General features: G+C 48.5%; 1 protein-coding gene across 4 annotated transcripts in view; it reads left to right on the plus strand.

The window, feature by feature from the left end:
• Nucleotides 1-18,615, plus strand: part of C19H16orf78 (chromosome 19 C16orf78 homolog) — a 96,213-nt gene that overhangs the window by 63,038 nt on the left and 14,560 nt on the right. Inside the window, exons 1-2 of one of the 4 annotated variants that reach the window (XM_036832149.1) lie at nucleotides 12,568-12,740; nucleotides 15,363-15,621. In XM_036832149.1, the coding sequence (XP_036688044.1) occupies nucleotides 15,469-15,621 (153 nt within the window). In that variant the 5' untranslated portion in view covers nucleotides 12,568-12,740; nucleotides 15,363-15,468. Of the gene's footprint in view, nucleotides 1-12,567; nucleotides 12,741-14,788; nucleotides 14,822-15,221; nucleotides 15,622-18,615 lie in introns of those variants that run through there. The other 3 variants (XM_036832151.1, XM_036832150.1, XM_036832152.1) reach the window with 3 other exon arrangements.

Below are 18,615 nucleotides of genomic sequence, written 5' to 3' on the forward strand. Positions count from 1 at the left end.
CCTGCCCACCCCCAAGACACTTCCAGGGAGCTCTGTGTACACCACCATCCTTCTGGAGTCAGCTATTCCTTGGGTGGAGTCTTATCCCACAAATAAGGACCTCAGTTGACCCAGAGATCCTGCAGCTCAGCCCCTGCCCACTCCTCCTCTTGTAAAGACCCCATTCCCAACAGCTACAACTCTCTGCTCCCTTGCAAAGAAATCTCTAGGACTGTGGTCAAGTCCATTTTCACACTCTGTAGCTATAACAATGACTGCTACTTTTTCCCCAACATCTATCCCCTCTCCTTCTTCAGTAACAGAACCCAAATTTAGCTGGCACAAGTTGCCTGGAATAAAGGCTTCATTTCTTGGCTTCCCTTGCTAGCTGGGAGTACCCACAAGCCTTAGATCTGGCCCCAAACATGGAAACTGAAGCACCATGTACAGGTTTGAAGATGTGTCCTTATAGAGAGCAGCACACCCTTTCTTCTCTTTTCCTCCTTTCTGTTGGCTGGAAAGGTAGGCATGATGGCTGGAGCCTGTGCTGCCATATTGGAGGATGGAGGAGCACAGGATAGAAGGGGACTGGATCCCTGACATGGTCAGGGCCAGAGCAGCCCTTGCCAACCCACCTGCACACTTCTGTGAGAGGTTCAGGTCCCAAAAAGTCACAAGTCACAAGCCCTGGAGCAGATGAGATGACCCAGCCTCCCTTTCCACAGGGCAAGGACTCTATGTAGATCACTTCCCAGCCCCTCCTGCTCATTTCTGGAACATTTCCTAATAAATTACTTTCACAGGAGTCTTGGGTGCAGGGTCTGTTTCTGGAAACCCAACCTAGGACTTCCTTCCCTCCCCATTTGGTCTTTCATAGCCTGTATGGTGTCCAAGTGGACTGTAGTACAGCTGGGCCCGAGAGTCATTCTGGACCATTCACCACATACTTCTTTAAGTGAGAGAGAAACTTCTATCAAGCTTAAGCCACCACTGTGTGAACTTGGGCAAATCTCTTGGCCCCTCTGGTTTAGGTTTCCCCCTGTGAAATGCAGATAAAGCCCAATGAGAAAATAGACATGAATGAATTTGGTAAACTTGTAAGAAGTATGTTATGGACCGAATGTCTGTGTCCCCGACCCCCACCCCACCAAATCCATATGTTGAGATCCTAATCCCCATTGTGATGGTATTAGGATGTAAGGCCTTTAAGGAGGAAATTAGATCATCATGGGATTAGTGTCCTTGTCAGAAGAACACCAGAGAGTTTGCTCCTCTCTCTGCTCTCTGCCATGTGAGGACACAGCAAGAAGACGGCCATCTGCAAACCAGGAAGAGAGGCCTCACCAGAACCTGATCATGCTGGGCCCCTGATCTCAGACATCCCAGCCCCCAGAACTGTGAGAAATAAATCTCTGTTCTTTAAGCCATGCAGTCTGTGGTATTTTTGTTATAGCAGCCGAGCTGACAAGGTACTCACTGAATTATCTGGTGAGTGACCAATCCCATGAAAACCAAGAGCTCCCCCAAATCAATGATGACCCCCAAGCTCCAGATGTTTATTTCCAGCAATTCTGGCTTAGAAATTGGGTCCCTCTGACTTTGCTATAGGGAATGTGACCTGAATGTCCTCTATTGAGAGCAAGGCTGTGGGGACCATGCCCCTGCCCTCCACACCATCATCACATCACTGCCGCTCCCCAGATCCTTCCCCCCACCCTGGGACCTCTTTGGCCTTCAGCCTCCCAGGCAACCCACACCCACCCCGTTCACAGCCATGTCTCCTCTGGGCTAAGAAATGGCAGGCTCCCACAGCAACACCTTCAGCAGGAATGCAGGCACATGTCCCAGCCCCAAGGAGAGGCAGGGGGTGGGGGAGGATGCCAGAGGGAGAGATGGGGACTAAAGGGGAGCAGGGCCAACACCAAAGGGTAGAAACAGGCTGCTCCCTCCTAAACCGTGAGCAGAGATAAAAGCAGTCGTGAGTGGTGTGACTGAGCACTTCACAGTTTCCAGAGCACTTTCTCCTGCACTATGTCTCTTATTCCCAGCAAGGACATAAAGGTTCAGAGAAGGCAGAGATGTCGTCACAGTCACATGGCAGCCAGAGATAGTGCATTGACCCACCTTAAACATTCCTCAGAATTTGGAGAACATCCTAGACAATTGCACCCTCAGCGGTAGACCTGGGGGCGACAGTGAAGGGACACTCGCCTGCTGACCATTTCCCAGCGATGGCCTGGCCCCTCAGGGAAGGGCCTGGACAGATGTTGGAGGTGCCCCCTCACAGACATGGATAACATATGTCCCTCCTAGAAACTGGGCCGGGCTCAGTGAAGGGGACATATCTGTTGGTTTTGTCCTCTGTGATACTAGCACCCCAATATTGCTTTTGAGAACCACCCCTACCCACAGGATACATTCGGAGTGCTTAGTCAAGAGTCCCACCCGGCAGAGGGGTGATCATGTGACAGCGGCTCAGCCAGTCAGATTGTCCCTCTCACTTTCACACAAGTCCCAGATGCACAGTCCATTTCTGGGAACCCCATCTCCCCACTTGGACTTTCACAGGCCACGTGATGTCCAGCCAGGCTGCAGCACAGGCAGGTGCGGTCTCCCACCTCTCACCAGTGAGGGATGACGGCACCTGCTGTGAACCACTGCTGCCCTTCCTCCTCTGCCCAGCCTCACGCCACCCTCCTCCTCACTCCAGCCTCCTAGACCGTAGTCAGCTCCACGGGTTCCCCCAGCCCCTTCCCATCATAGGACCTCTTTCCAGGTTCACACAAGGCTCAGCTCCAGCAATGCCCTCTCAGGGACGCCCTCCAGGACCAACTCGAGCTGGAACCCTACCAAGCCACCCCCAGGCCAGCTGAAAGCAGCGCAATGAGAGAGATAGCAGAGCATCCCTGCAGAAAACCCTCTCAAACGTGGTCTTGAAGGAAGGGGAGGATTCAGACTTCCAGAAGTGAAATGGGAAGAGGGTAGAGAAAGCATTTATCAGCCAAGAGCGTGGCAGCTTCGGGGTCTGCAGGCAGCATGGAGGTAAATGAGAGATAGAACTGGAAACATAGGCTGGAGCAGATCAGGGGCGCATGGAAGTGTGAGGTGAGGAAGTATGAGCTTTCCCTGTTGAGTCAGAGGGAGTCTGGGGGCCAAGATTAAAGACATCAAAGTCACAGCTACTTGCAGTCGTGTGGGGTCACCCCGATGGTCAGGGTCAGAATCAGGAACCAGGGCTCTGGGCCCAGGAGCGTGACAGAGGTGCTAAAGTACAGCCCCAGGGGTAACAGCCTGGGGTACTCCATGGAAACGCAGCTTCTGGAGCGGTTCCCCCAGGTTCCACTTACTTAGACTGCAACCTGTCTTTTAGCGCCACCCCAGCCCTTCCAGCCTCAAGGCCTCATGGCTTTTGAAGTTCCCAGCCTTCTCCTAGGGGAGCTGGGGGAGGGGTAGAGCCTGGTACATTGGAGCCAAGGTCACTTTTCACTGTCACGGCCCTTCATTTCCTTACTGTAAGGAAGTAGACTTCTGCTCCTAATAGGGCTCGGTAATATTTTTCACGTGCTTATTGTGTTAGAAATCTTTCACACAGATTAATCCTCACCGCGACTCCTGGAAACAGGTATGGTTATTAATCTCAGGTTTTACAGGTAGGGAAACTGAGGCAGAGAGGTTGAAAACCATGTCCACAGTCACACAAGCAGTAAGTGGCAGAGCCATAACTGAACCATTGTGCCACACTGCCCTGAAATGGACAGGGGCGTATCATCTCTCCCTCCCCTGAGCTGGCCCAGGATTCTGCCCAACCCCTGTGGCCAACCCCCTCCCTGCCTTCCCGACATCCCACCGGGACTCCCGCCTCAGTGGTTCCCAAATCCTGACAGCCCTCACTCCCCTCTTCTCCAGCCCCACCCCATCCTTTGCAGTGATGTCCCCGTCTTCACCCTCCCCACCCGGTTTCCCTTTCACTCTTTCTCCTGGGAGCTTTAAGCAGGAGAGACATCTGGGAATCTGCTCTGCAAACTGCTTGGGACGTCTACACCGGGGCCACCCAAGCCTCCCACTGCCACCGCCGCCCCAGGGCAGACATTTGGAGCTTCAGCTGACTCCCACAGAAAAGTCACCGCATCATTGCCGGCTGCCACCATGCTGTGATTAGTTAATCACTAAGTGCATGGGGCTTTTAATTAACTGCCAGCCCTGCACGGGCAGCTGTTCCACAAACCACATCTGATCGTGGCTCCCCCGTTCCAGGCTAATGGAACACTTCAATCACGCAATTGATGCTTGGATATTTTGATGCTGCAGGGATGGCAGCTGCCAGTACTGCAGCCCTGATGGAAGCAACCAGCCACAGGAAGGAGAGAAAAAGACAGCTTTCAGTTGGGGGACAATTGGGTGTGTAAGGCTGAGGGGCAAGTCTGCGCAAGATCTGTGAGTGTGCAGATGTGGCTGGGTTGTTTATCTATATATTAGAAGTAATTCAACTCAAACAAATGTAAGGAAGAAAGAAATCTATAGGAGCCACATAACCAGTCATACTTCAGGCATGGCTGGATCCAGGGGTACAAATGAAATTACCAGAGCAGATGGGGCCTGGACCATCAGAAGAGCAGTACTTGCATCTTGGATGAGTCAGATGAGCACAGAGAACTCATATGAGGCATAGAAGAGATTATGACGTTGTCACTTGTCCAAATAGGGACTTCCCTTGCTTCTCTCTAACCCAGTTATTTCTTCCCATCTCTGGACCTCCAAATAACTCTGACCCAACTTCCATTATAGCTTTATCACATTTTATTTTAACCATTTGGCCACATGTCTGTGTTGTCCAAGAGACCAAGATTCCCCAACTTCAGCGCTATTGGCATTTGGGGCAGAGAACTCTTTGCTGTCGGGACTGACCTGTGCGTTGTAGCATGTTTAGCAGTAGCATTTCTGACCTCCACCCACTAGATGCCAGGAGCACCCCTTCCCCCCCAAGTTGTCACAACCAAAAATGTCCCCAGGCATGGCTGAACGTCTGCTGCAGGGGCAGGAGCTGCCCCCATGAGAGCCCCTGGGATAGACGTTGTGGCACAAGCGTCGTTTCCCCCCGGTGCAGGCCCTGAGACCTCGTGGGGTTCCAGCAATGCTTTGAGAGCAGAAGCAAGGGTCCGGGGGAGGAAGGAAGTGAGAATGCAGGGAACAGCTGACACGGGCTCCACGCTTGACGGAGGGGACTCGTGTGTCGGCCTGGGCACCACTGCCCGCAAGGGCTGAATGTCTGTGTCAGGTTGCTGAGGGACCCCGCTGGCACACCAAAACCCCAGACTCGGAACTGGAGGTGAGTGGGTGCTGAGAGAGTGAGGCAGAGGCAAGGAAACTCAGACCCAGAGAGGGAGGGGCCCAGTGGGGACCAGCCCAGTGTTCACCCCCTCCCCCCAACACAGCCACTTACGTGCACCAAAATACCAGCAGCTGGCCCTTCTCTGTGCCAGGCAGTTGTAAGGCCTGATTCAATAATTCCTCACAGGAATCTATGAGATACATCACATAGTTTTACCTCACTTCACAGATGAGGAAAGAGAGGCACTGGAGGCTTTTGTGGTGGTGGTGGCTTTTTTACTTGTCAAAGATGCCAGGTGGCAGAGCCGGGATTCAAATCCCACTGGTCTGGCCCCTGAGTCCACTCTCCTGCCTGGGATGCGCCACTGGCCCTGCCAGAGGGCAGAGCAGCCCAGGCTGTCCTCAGCCTTTGCGGGGCTGCCATGGAGGAGATGCCTCTGGGCTCAAGAAATGGAGAAAGCACCTGCGGGAAACTCTTCAGAGAGGGGCCAGTGTTTGCACCCTGAGAACCTCCCCAGCCCAGCTACCTGGAAAGGGCAGTGGATTCCAAGGCTGAGGGCTTGTTTAAAATCTTGTCCCTCCAGCACCCGACAGTGGGACCGCTGGGTCCCTCCATTAACCTTAGGCTCTTATCATGGTCCGGCTGCCCCCACTTGACCAAGTTGCCCAGCATCTGGGGTCAACCAGCCCCTGCCCACCCGCTGGGCCAGGCCTCCAGGCTGGCTTTCCCTGAGAGGCGGGGAATGAGCCCTGAGCCGACCTTCTGGGCAGCAGGACAAGCCCTCCCAGAGCCCAAGCCAAACCCCCAGCTCTTCCTTGTGATTCTTGCCTCCGTGCTCCCACGGAGGAGAAAGAGGGGAAGGTCATGGCCTGGACTTGGCTGAAGTCATTTCTACGCTATTCCCCCTGAATTGGGCCCCTGGACCAGCCAGGGTCATTGTTCCGTGGGAATCAGCATTCCTACACCACTCCCATCTTTGGCCATCATAGGCCCATTTATCTGTCCATGTTGTATATTCATGGCTACCATTTATTAAGCACCTACTGTATGCCTGGCACAGTGCTAGCACTTTATTCAGATAGTTCATTGAATGCTCACAATTGCTTGAGTAGGAACTATGGTCGGCTTTATTTTACAGAAGAGAAAACCTTAGACCAGAAAGGTTAAGTGACCCACCCAAGGACACACACCTTTCACATGGTAGATTCCCCTCCAGAGCCTATACTTAATCATGATACTATAACCATGACACTATCTTCTGCCCTGAGTTTCTGCAACTTTGCGAAACCCTTGTCTCGTGAGCTCCTCCCAACAACCCCATGAGAGAAGCAAGGCTGAGGTTAGCGCCATTTTGCAGATGAGGAAACCAAGGTCCATGGAGAATCAGCCTCCCTGTGGTCATGTAATCAGGAAGCCTCAGAGAAGGGAACGGACCCAGTCAATCCCCTGACACCCAGCCCTGCCCACTGCCCAGCCCAGCCTCTCTGGGAATCCCTCGTCATAGGGGTCTCCAGCTCCCTCCTAGTCCTCTGGGGGAACACCAGACCAGAGCGTCAGAGAACATTCCACGTGTTGCCAGCCCCTCAGCCCTTCCCCTCTCTCCTCCCAGTGGCAGAGAGGTGGAGCGTGAGGGCCTCCAGTAAGGCCTGGCAGGACCCTTAGCCTCAGTGAGCCCAGGAAGACCCCAGGGATCGACCCATTACTTACTGCAGGCCTGGAAGGAGGGTGGGCTTGGGGGTCAGACAGGTGTGAGCCCAGCTGCACCACACAGCAACTTCATGTCTTTGAATCTTGGGCTCCAAACCTATCAAATGGGTTAAGAATCCTTACTTATCCAGATCAAGGATAGGAGGAGATAAATTTGTCTTTGTAACTTTGTAAAGTTTAGAATGACTACCTAGTCTGGGGTCACAAACTCATGTGTCTTTAGGGGACACGCGGGTCATGTAGGCGGATGAAGCTGGCCAGGTAAGCACTGTAGCAACAGAAGGCGTGTGTCCCTTCTCAAGGGGGAAGCTGCCGGCCCAGTCATACCAGATCACCATTTATTAAACAGATCAGAAATCTGAAGTTTTTTAATGAAATGCCCTGATCTCTAAAACACTCTGCAGGCTGAATAAGATACACCAGTGGACCAAATATCACATGCACTGATTTGCAACTCCTAATGGAGTCCTAGTTGCTAGAAAAGCAAAGAGGCCAAACAGCAAGCCCAAGGTCACACAGCCGACGAGGCAGAGCCAGGCGAGTCTCGGCCGAGGCCTCTGGCTCCCTGACCAGCCCAGTCTCCCCAGCTCCATGCTGCTCGGCGTTGTAAGCACCTTCAGAGGCATCCAGCCCAAGGTCTGCGCCCCTGGGAACCAGTGGCCTCCTTGGAGCCCTGCAGGACATAGAAAGGACATTCCCAGGACAAAGGAGACTGCAGGGCTCTGAGTATGTAAATCACAGCACAGCCATCCTGAGGCCTAATTGAGACATTTGCTTGGAGTGTCCTCAAAAACTAGGGCAGATGTGGCACTCTGAGAGAGCCACCCCGCCGCAGCTGCCCTGCCAACACTGGGGACCGATGGCTGTTCTCTGGATCTTGGACCAGCCACAGGGAAGCCGGTTCTCACTAATAAGATTATATATATTTTAAATGGCCCTTGTTTACTACAAGGATACTGAGTATTAAAATGCCGGAAAAGAAAACAAAGTAAAAAAGACAGCCCATCTCTGCAGGAACCGCGCAGCACCAGGCTGAAAAACCCCTGCGGATTTCGCCCCCAGGCATCCCCTAGCCTGAGCCCGGAAGGCTGGAGGTGTGTTCAAACCCATCGCAACACTCAAGGCCTCCTTGACTCTTGAGGGCTGCTTGAACCCTGTTTCTCAGACTCCTTTCTCTTGGAACCCCACAGTGCTCTCATGGGCTGGGGGGTCCAGTCCTGGATGTACTTATTCCCAGCTGAGTGGACTTGTGTAAGTCACCTCCCCTTCTCTCTGCCTCAATTTCATCCTCTGTCCTTTGCACTGACATAGCGCCCAGCTCTGGTGAGGGTCCAATGAGGCAGAGGCTACAAACGGGCAACCCCAGGCCTGAGCAAGGCCACATGGGTTTTGCCCAATCAGCATTTCTTTTTAAGTTTGTTTCCAACTGATTTCACATAAACATTTGGATTTTTGCCTTCTCTTTAAAAATCACAATATCTGACCCCACAGGGCTGACACTCCCACGTGGCCACAATGGGCCGTAGCTGAGGGACAGCTTGCCCGTTCCGCCCTCACCACCCACTCCCTACTGCCTATACTCAACCAGCTTCACTCCTTTATGTTACCTACTTCACACTTGAATTTGAGACCCCTGATTTAATGCAATAGACATGAAGATTCTTTGGAGGAAGTCTACAGATTCTGGGCTTCATTATTATTAATGGAATTTCTGGGTCTCACTATTTGGCTTTGACCTTGGGCAGGTCTCTTGGGCTCTCTGGGCTCTGGTCTCCACCTCATCTGTGAAATGAGAGCGAGTACTAGGGGACTCCAAGAGCATTTCCAGCTCTGACCCTCGGAATGTCTCAGTGGTCCGGTCTTGCAATCTCGGCTCTTCAATTGCAGTCCAAGAGCCTCTTGATTACCTAGGTTCTGCCATAATATTTGTTAAAGGGAGGGAGGCAGAGAGGGAGGGAGGAAGCTGGTCAAGGCTCCCTGGGTACAGGCCACTGAGTTTCCATCTCTCTAAACCCACCCCCCACCCGCTGTCCCCAAGACAGAGCCAGGCTCTAAAGCCAGGAGGAGTGAGCCTAGGAATGGGCCAGCTGGGGGCAGGACTGCATGTTGGTTCTGATGACAGAAAGCATGGAAAAACACCATCTTCCCCCGACCACACTTTCTATTTCTTCTTTCTTTTTTAACATCTTTATTGGAGTATAACTGCTTTACATTGGTGTGCTAGTTTCTGCTGTATAATAAAGTGAGTCAGCTCTACGTATATGTATATCCCCATATCCCCTCCCTCTTGCGTCTCCCTCCCACCCTCCCTATTCCGCCCCTCTAGGTGGTCACAAAACACGGAACTGATCTCCTTGTGCTATGCGGCTTCTTCCCACTAGCTATTTTACATTTGGTAGTATATATATGTCCATGCCACTCTCTCACTTTGTCCCAGCTTACCCTTCCCCCTCCCCGTGTCCTCAAGTCCATTCTCTACGTCTGCGTCTTTACTCCTGTCCTGCCCCTAGGTTCTTCAGACCCATTTTTTTTTTAGATTCCATATATATGTGTTAGCATACAGTATTTGTTTTTCTCTTTCTGACTTACTTCATTCTGTATGACAGACTCTAGGTCCCAGAGATAAACCCACACACATATGGTCACCTTATCTTTGACAAAGGAGGCAAGAAAATACAATGGAGAAAAGACAGCCTCTTTAATAAGTGGTGCTGGGAAAACTGGACAGCTACATGTAAAAGAATGAAATTAGAACACTCCCCAACACCATACACAAAAATCAACTCAAAATGGATTAAAGACTTTCTATTTCTTTTGCACCACTGCTCCTAATGTCTTTTTACTAAAACCTTAATGAACATCATGTCAATAAATTGCCTTGCAATTTGTTTCAATAAGTACTGTTTGGTGGAGGGGAGTGGGGAGGGCATTGTTCTCCACCACCAAATTCCCAAGCTTCATTTCTTTCACCCAACCCTCAACTCAATCCCAGGTCCAATCTGGACTTGGGATCCAGGCTTGCTGGCGACAGTGCTCTATTTGATGCTGTCTCTATATATGCAGGGTGTCTTCCCGGCTTTCTCCAGCTCAGCCTGCCCACTCTCCTCCCCACCTGCCCCTATTTCTGTACACATCACTTAGAGGTACCTGGCGCATCAGAAGCATTCAAGAGCTGATTGTTGAATGAATGAGCTTTCTAAAGCAACAAAGCATCCCTGTACCTTCATTCCCTGGCTCCAGACTAGTTCCCCACTCCCTGTCCCCAGGCCTCCACCCTTTAGACACACAGAGTATTACCTCCCCATACAACTCCATGCTCTGGTCGGTGCAGTTCCCTCCATCTGGAATGTAATTTTCCTATTGTCAAAATCCTCTGCAAAATCCTTTAAGATCTACCTAGCTCTAATACTTCCTCGGTGGAGTTTTCTCTCATCCCCCGAAGCAGACTTTACCATGCCCTCCCTTTTGCTCTCACAACACATTTTGTAATGTCACTACTGCACCATCTCCCCTGTATTAGCTATTTGTATCACACAAAAGATTTTGATTACAAGTAACAGGAAACACAACTCAGGCTGAGTTACACATTAAAAGTCTGAAAAGCTCAGACACTGGTTCAATTTTTCAGTGAGTCTCTTGGCTCTGCCCTGCTCTTTGGATGGGGTTCATCCTCATGGTATCTTCCCTCCCTCATCAGAACAAAGTGACCACCACCATTCCAGGCTTTACATCCAAATGCCCCACCATTCACAGAGAGTCTGTTTCTTCACATCTCTAGCAAAATCTCCCCATTCCATGCTGATTGGGCCCCTACTGTGCCAATCATGGTAGCCTGGGGAAGGCTGCATATTGATTGGCTCAGCCCAATCTGGTCCCTTCCCTCAAATTGGAGCAGTGTTTACTCACCCAAACTACAAGGGGGAACAATGGAGGGAGCATGGGGAGACACAACAGTGCCCACCAGCCTTTGTAAATGTCTCCCTAAGGAAACAACAAGCTCCATGAGGGCAGGGACTGACTCTAATTAATCTCTGGGTCCTCCTTCCTCAGTGCCCAGCACGGTGCTTGGCACCAGAGACACATGTGTAAATGTTCCTTGATTTGAACACCCTCCTGTCCCATGAGATGATCCTCTGGGACCTGGGTGGCCTGGCCTCTGGTCTCTCAAAATGACAGTGATGGCTGTCAGATGACCTAGAGCACTTATGTTCACAAGAGTAGAGTTCTGCTACCCCAGTTTCAACCTCAGAATAGGGCTTCTAGAAACATGTGACCTCTACTGAAGATTTGGGAAAGAGAAACCTAGGATGAAGAAGCCTGAGATTAGGCGCCAGGTATTGTCCATTCACTCGCTCGCTCGTTCACTCACCTGCTCACTGTACTGATGCCTACTTATCATTGCCTCCCCAGCCCACAGCCCCTGCTGAATGGGGACAAACCGTGTGACTGTACGCTGCCTGCTTCCACCTATCCTAACCATTCTTGATTGATTACAATAGATTATTTCATTGGTTTTCAGTGGAGTTGTACCATTCCCTCAGAGGTGTTTGGAAAACTGGGGAGGCTTGTCTTCTATTTTAGTTGAGACCACGCATTAAAATATTGACATACACCCAAAGGAAGACTATATTTTTTTTAATTTCTCTCTTTTTTTGTTGTTTGGAGGATTATAGTAATTTTTTAAGATATGTGTTTTTTATTGGAAGATAGCAAAGGGGGTCTTCCAAAATGTGTTATGTAAAGTGTGCATTGGCAGGGGACTTCTACCTCTGGCTGAGTGAGAATATGGTAAATCCTCTCCCCAAAACGCAATTATAAAGCTGGGCAAAATTGATCAAAACAACCATGCAGCACTCTGGACATCAACCAAAGGCATACAACAATTGGAATAGCATTTGTGCTGGGAAACTGGAAATTTGGGCAATAACAGTGAGAATCTATGGCATTCTAGCCGGAGGCAGCTCCCATTCCCCTCCTCCCAGTTCAGTCAGAAGGGAGGTTCCACCAAGGTGGGGCAGTTTCTCTGGTTTGGTTAAAGGGGGCTCACTGGATTTGGATCAGGGAGCAGCACCTACTCTTGGCAGCCTTGTTGATTTAAGTGAAAATCTCCAAGTCAGAAAAGCAGGAAGGCCAACAACTCCACTGGACAAATGTTGCAGTTGTGTTTGGGCATATATATTTCTGGCTAAAGCTGCATGCATGCACCACAGAAACTAGAAAGGGCTCAATCAAGCCACAGGCTCCTGGCCAGCCCTGAGGCTGTGAATGTGTGTAAAGGAGACAAGAAAGAGCCCAGTAGAAAGTAAATGATAAGGACCGTGTGAAAACGGCCTGAATTTTGAATGTGTTCCTGGGATAGGCAGCTTCTAAAATGGTTCCCAATGATCCTCACCTCTAGGATTAGTGCCCTGTGTAATCCTTCCTTTGGGTGTTGTCTGGACATAGTGACTTGCTTCTAATAAATAGAACATGGCAGAAGTGATAGATGTCACTTCCAAGTTTAGGTTATAAAAGACTGACTTCTCTCTTGCTCTCATTCTCTCTTTAGTTCTTCTCCCTTGCTGTTCTGATGAAGCAAGCTGCCATGTTGTAAGTTTCCCTATGGAGAGGCACATGTCACAAAGAACTGAGGGTGGCCTTCTGCCAACAGCCAGCAAAGAAAGAACTCAGTTCAATGTACTGCAAGGAACCCACTCCTGCCAACAACCAGATGAGGAGCTTTGAAGTATATCCTTTCCCAGTCAAGCCTTTAGGGCCAATCAACCTGGCCAGCAGCTTGATTTTAGCTTGAGTCAGAGGACCCAGCTAAAGCACACTCAAAATCCTGACCCACAAAAACTGTGTGGTAGAAAATGCTTTTGTTTTAAGCCACTAAACTTTGGGATGATTTGTCATGTAGCAGCATGATAACTGATACAGCTCCCCTACCCACACACAGACTACTCAGCAGAGGACAGATAATTGAGGTGTTTGAGCACAATCTCTGTCCAATCTGATATGCAGGTGTAGACACAGAGACAATGCTTAGGAAGTTAGGCTTAAATATACAAACAAGAATATAAAAAATTTAATCAGAGCTTCAGCAGCTTCATACCGTAGGGAAGACAGGATTCCCAGATTCCCAGACAGGGATTGTCTGATTCACAGAGCCTGGAGAAGTTATTTTTAAAATAAACAAATTAAAAAACAGTAACAATAAACCTTGGGGGCAGAGGGGTGAATCAGAATCCAAAGTTACCACTATACTATTTTAATGTCCAATTGTCAACAAAAAGAAATTACAAGTTATACAAAGAAACAGGAAATTGTGAACATACTCAGAGAAACAGCTGTCAATAGAAACTGTCTGAGTGTTCCCAGATGTTGAATTGAAAGACTTTAAATACCTATTAAAATATGGTCAAAGAACTAAAGTAAACCATGTTTTAAATTTTAAATGAAAGCATGACAACAATGAATCAACAAAGAGAGATTCTGAATAAGGAGAAAGAAATTATTTTTTAAAAGGGGATATTCTGGGCTTGAACAGTACAATTGAAATGAATATTATACTAGAAAGGCTCAACATCAGATTATATATGGCAGAGGAAAGAAGACTGAACCTGAAGATAGACTGATAGAAATTATACAATCTGAAGAACAGAGAAAAGAATAACTGAAGAAAAATGAACAAAGCTTTAGAGACCAGAGGGACAACATTAAGCCTGCCAACAGATGTATAATGGGAGTCCAGAAATAGAGAAAAGGGCAGAAAAAAAAAAATGGTAAAAAAAAATGGCCAACATCTTCCAGAATTTAATGTCTTTAAAGACATTAAATACATATCCAAAAAATTCAACAAATCTCAAGTGGGATAAATACAAAGATATTCACACCTAGACTCATCATAGCAAACATTTGAAAGACAAAAACAGAGAAAAATCTGCAAGAGAAAAATGACATATATGCAGGAGAGTAACAATATGATTAGCAGCTGACTTTCCACGTAAAACAACGAAAGGCAGAAGAGAATGAAATAACACATCAAAGTGCTGAAGAAAACAGTTAACCAAAAATTCTATTATCCAGCAAATTTTTCTTCAGAAATGAAGGCAAAAATAAAAACATTTCTACATACACAAAGACTAAAGAATTCATTGCTAAAATCCTGCAAATATATTGTAAAACAAATGAAGCCAGACACAAAAGACTACATGTGTATGATTCTATTTATATAAAACTCCAACAGGCAAAAGAAATCTATGAAATTAGAAGTCAGAGTAGTGCTTACCTTTGGAAGGAGGTAGTGAACTAGCAGGGGCCATAAGGGGGAATTTCTGGAGCATTAGTTATTTGTGATTCTGGCACACTTCTGCATATAGTTTCCATCAATAAAAGTTTACTAAAACAAAAAAGGAAGCTTGGTCATGTCACTCCCTCCCCTATGTTTGATTCCCTTTATTGTTTCCCCTTTACTTCCCTTTCCTTCCCAGTCTCAGCAAACCTGTGACCTCCAAGGTGCTCTCTGGTCCGGCCTCTGCCCACCTCTCCAGCATCATTTCTCATTACCTAGAACTCTAGCCACCTTGACCTTCTGCTATTCCTCAAGTGTTCCCTGCTTCCATCCTGTCACAGGGCCTTTGCACATGCTTGTCCCCCTGGTCCAGAGCCCCGCTGAGACCAGCTTACCCTTTAACTCCAGCCACTCCCCAAGTGTGATCTACTCACTACCCACCCAAGTCCAGTTCTTTTGTTTTGTTTAGTTCTTAGAATTATATTCCTTTCCTTCAGAGCACTCATCTTCATTTGTCATTATGGATTCACAGGGTAATTATTTGACTGCTGTTTTGTCTTTCCCACTAGCCCATAAGTTTTAGAAGGTCTGACTATGTTTTTATCTTGTGTTGTATCTCCAGCACCATGCCTGGCACATAGTAGGCATCTGATAACTATCTGTTCAATGACTATAAAACTAATTAAGGCTCTACAAACCTTCATTCTAATTAGAGCACATTGTGGAAAGCCTACCAGACTAAGAAATTTTAGATTTTTTTTTTATAAGCTACGAGGAGTCATTGAAGGTTTTTGAGAAGAGGAGATATGTGAGCTGAGCTTTGTTTTAATAAGATCTCTGTAGAAATGGAGGTGGAGAGCCCATAAAGGAGGCTGTGGCAGAGTCCAAGTGATGGACAGTGCCTAAAGAGGGACAGTGGCCATGAGGGAAACCAGTGTCTTGTTCCACTCTGACCCCCATGGACAGCCTGACAGTGACATCACAATCACCCTCTGGATCTCCTACCCTTGGAGGTTAACATCCCGGCTCTGGCCTAACGCTGCCCTTTATGTTCACATTTATGTTCACATCTAGGGGACAATACCCTACCATCTGAGTCATCCAGGCCAGCAACCAGAGGCAGAGGGTTCAACAAAGCAAGAGCGTGCCACCTTTCCGCCCAAGGCATGACCAAGGCTCCATGATGACAGAGCAATCAGAGGACCTGAAGGATTCCCTGCCCACAGAGAGGAAGCATGTGTGGAGGACGGCCGAGGAGAGGCGGATGTCAGACCTCGCGCGGGTGTTGGAGTGGCTGGAGCGGAGGCAGGGGAAGAAGAAGCAAGCTCTCCAGGTGTGTACTGTCAAAGAAAACCTGCAAGGAAGGCTTCACTCGAGACTACTGCAGTATGATGTGACGGGGTGAGGGGAGGGTTTGCAGCACTGGGGTGAGCCAGTAGAAAAGCACCGGAGGACATGGGGGGGGATTGTCAATGATGTGATCAGGCCATCCTTGTTGGCTAATTATCCCTATGTAGTTAGGCTCTTACCCTCCCACAGAGACTGGGAGGTGGGAATGCTATCTTTCCTGATGATTGCATTTCAAAGGGATGGCTCCCAAGCTCTGGAGAAAAACATTCCTGGATTATAAAGCTGGGCAAGAGGCTGGGAGAAGATTTACATCTCAAAGGGGCAGAGAAAGAATTTACAGGTGTAAATTGTCTAAAGGAATTGTTCTAGGAAAAGGGAGGTCAAGGTCCTAGAGCCAGGAAGAAACCTACCTAGTTTAGTCGAGGTGAAGGGACCTTAAAGCCATCTTGGTCAGTGTTGGAGAAGGGCTGAGAGGCAATAGCTTCCAGTGTTTTGATGATCTCAGAACGGGTCGTCCCACTGTTCCCAGGCGCTTCCATCCACATGATGGTCCCAGGGTCAGAGGGCATTCTCCACCTCCACTATCCCCACTGGGACTCCTGCTAACATACCTCTTCCTTTCTATCCTGCATTAAAACTAGTTGTAACTGCCTGTCTTGGTCAGTTTGGGCTGCTACAACCAAATACCATAGACCAGGTGGTTTAGAAACAACAGAAATTTCTTTCTTCCAGATCTAGAGGTTGGGAAGTCCCAGATCAAGGTGTCAGCAGATTGGTGGTGTCTGATGAAGGCCTGCTTCATGGTTCATAGATGGCTGCCTCCTTGCTATATCCTGATAAAGAGGAAGAGTCAGGAGAGCTGTCAGGGGCCTCTTTTTTAAGGCCCTAGTCCCATTTATGAGGGCTCCACCCTCATGACATAACAACCTCCTGAAATCCCCACCTCCTAATACCATCACATTAGGAGTTAGGATTTCAGCATAGGAATTTAGGGGGACACAAACATTCAGTCTGTAGCACCACCCTTTCCTCTTTCTCCAGGAACTATGACAACCGATTTTGCCCCAGTTTCCCCCAGAGTTCCCCTCTGGGCCCATCGTCTACAGAAAATTAAGCCATGTCCTTGGAAAGTGGTCTCCTCTGCAGAGGATGTCACCTAATCTTGACTCCCCTGGCTCCCAGAGAAAAAAGGGTGAAAATGGCATTACTAAGAACAATGATAACTTTTATTAAGCGTTTCCTGTGTGCCAGGCCCTTTGCTTACTGCAATGAGTTGTCTGGTCAACTGCTCCCAGCAAGGCTACAATTTGCTTGAGCTCACAGAGCTAGTGAGGGGCCGAGCCAGGGCTCAAACTCAGACTTATCCAGTTTCCAAGCTCGTGGGCTGTCAGGCCCACGCACCATCACCACCTCCCCTTCCCCTGCTTCACCCAGTTCAGCGGCCCCTGCCTTTCAGGGGAGCTCCTGTTCTGGTTATGTGCTTACTTATCAATTATAGTCAGAGAGATCTGGAGTGCCAGTTCCATCAGATACGCGTAAACACATCTGACAAACATATTTTACTCTAAGGCGTTAGTGATTTACCTACCCTCCCCCTTCCCCCCATTTTTTGGGCCTCTCATTACTCATTCACAGAAATCATATTCAGTTCTATGATGAATATGTTTGATCCCATCTCTTCATACTAAGATTATATTCCTTTTTTAAAAATTTTTATTGGAGCATAGTTGATTTACAATGTTGTATTATTTTCAGGAGTACAGCAAAGTGAATCAGTTATACATATACATATATCCACTCTTTTTTTTAGATTCTTTTCCCATATTGGCCATTACAGAGTACTAAGTGGAGTTCCCTGTGCTATATAGCAAGTTCTTATTAGTTATCTATTTTATATACAGTAGCATGTATATGTCAATCCCAATCTTCCAATTTATCCCTCCCCCTCTTTATCCCCTGGTAACCATAAGTTTGTTTTCTACATCTGTGACTGTACTTCGTTTTTGTAAGTAAGTTCATTTGTACCATTTTTTTTAGATTCCACATATAAGCGATATCAAATGATATTTGTCTCATAAGATTATACTCGAATAATGTTTTCACAGCTTTACCTTATATGTGGCTTTTATTGTAAATAATTTTGGACCCAGGGAGGGAACAATTTAATTTGAAAATACAATTAAATCTTCAAGCATCATTACCCTTGCCAGAAGCATTTGTATTTTGAAAGAAGCTCCTGAGAGAGAGGGTGATGCTTCCGTGGCAGGTCTCGTATGGCAGGTGGCGGGGGACCCTTTAGTGAAGACGGTTGGAGGGGGGCTGTCTGCGGCCTCCTCTCCCTTCTCCTGGCAATCCAGGCTTTTCTCCACTTCAGCACGATTATGGAGCTACCCAGAGGGCTGTGCCCCTTGTGATTCATTTGCCATCCATGAAGACCCCTGAAGTTCAAAGTCTCGGCCACAGGGGCCACTGAATCGTGGCTATTGCAGTTTCCTTGGGTCTGTGGTATCACCACATCCATTCCACTCAGCTTCCTCCAAAAATGGGGGCTGGTAGCTACTCAGGTGACTCTTGAGGAGAGGCTGAGGATTGAGAGGAGAAAGTGGGAGGTGGGCCACCCCCAGGGGAGCTGGCCTTAGTCTCTCTCTAATCAGCCTGCAGCATCAGCCCTGGCCCCAGCTTGCGCCTCTTCCCCCCACTAAGCCAAACAAAACCCCAAAGTTGAGTAGCACCCCGTCCTTTGATGGCCTGAAGCAGGACCTTGGACAGCTTCCTTCCACCCATCCAGATGGCTTATCAAAACCCTCCTTCCACCCATACAGAGTTGCTAACATTCATGGAGGGCTTAGCACATCTGCGCAGTGATTCATTTATTTCCCACTATAACCCTGTGAAGTAGGTTCTGCTATCGTCCCCGTCCTCAGAGAGAGCCGTCCCTTGCCCAAGGTTGCCCAGCCACTCAGCCATAGAGCAGGAT

The sequence above is a fragment of the Balaenoptera musculus genome, chromosome 19 (genome assembly GCF_009873245.2).
Source record: "Balaenoptera musculus isolate JJ_BM4_2016_0621 chromosome 19, mBalMus1.pri.v3, whole genome shotgun sequence".
Classification (NCBI taxonomy): domain Eukaryota; kingdom Metazoa; phylum Chordata; class Mammalia; order Artiodactyla; family Balaenopteridae; genus Balaenoptera; species Balaenoptera musculus.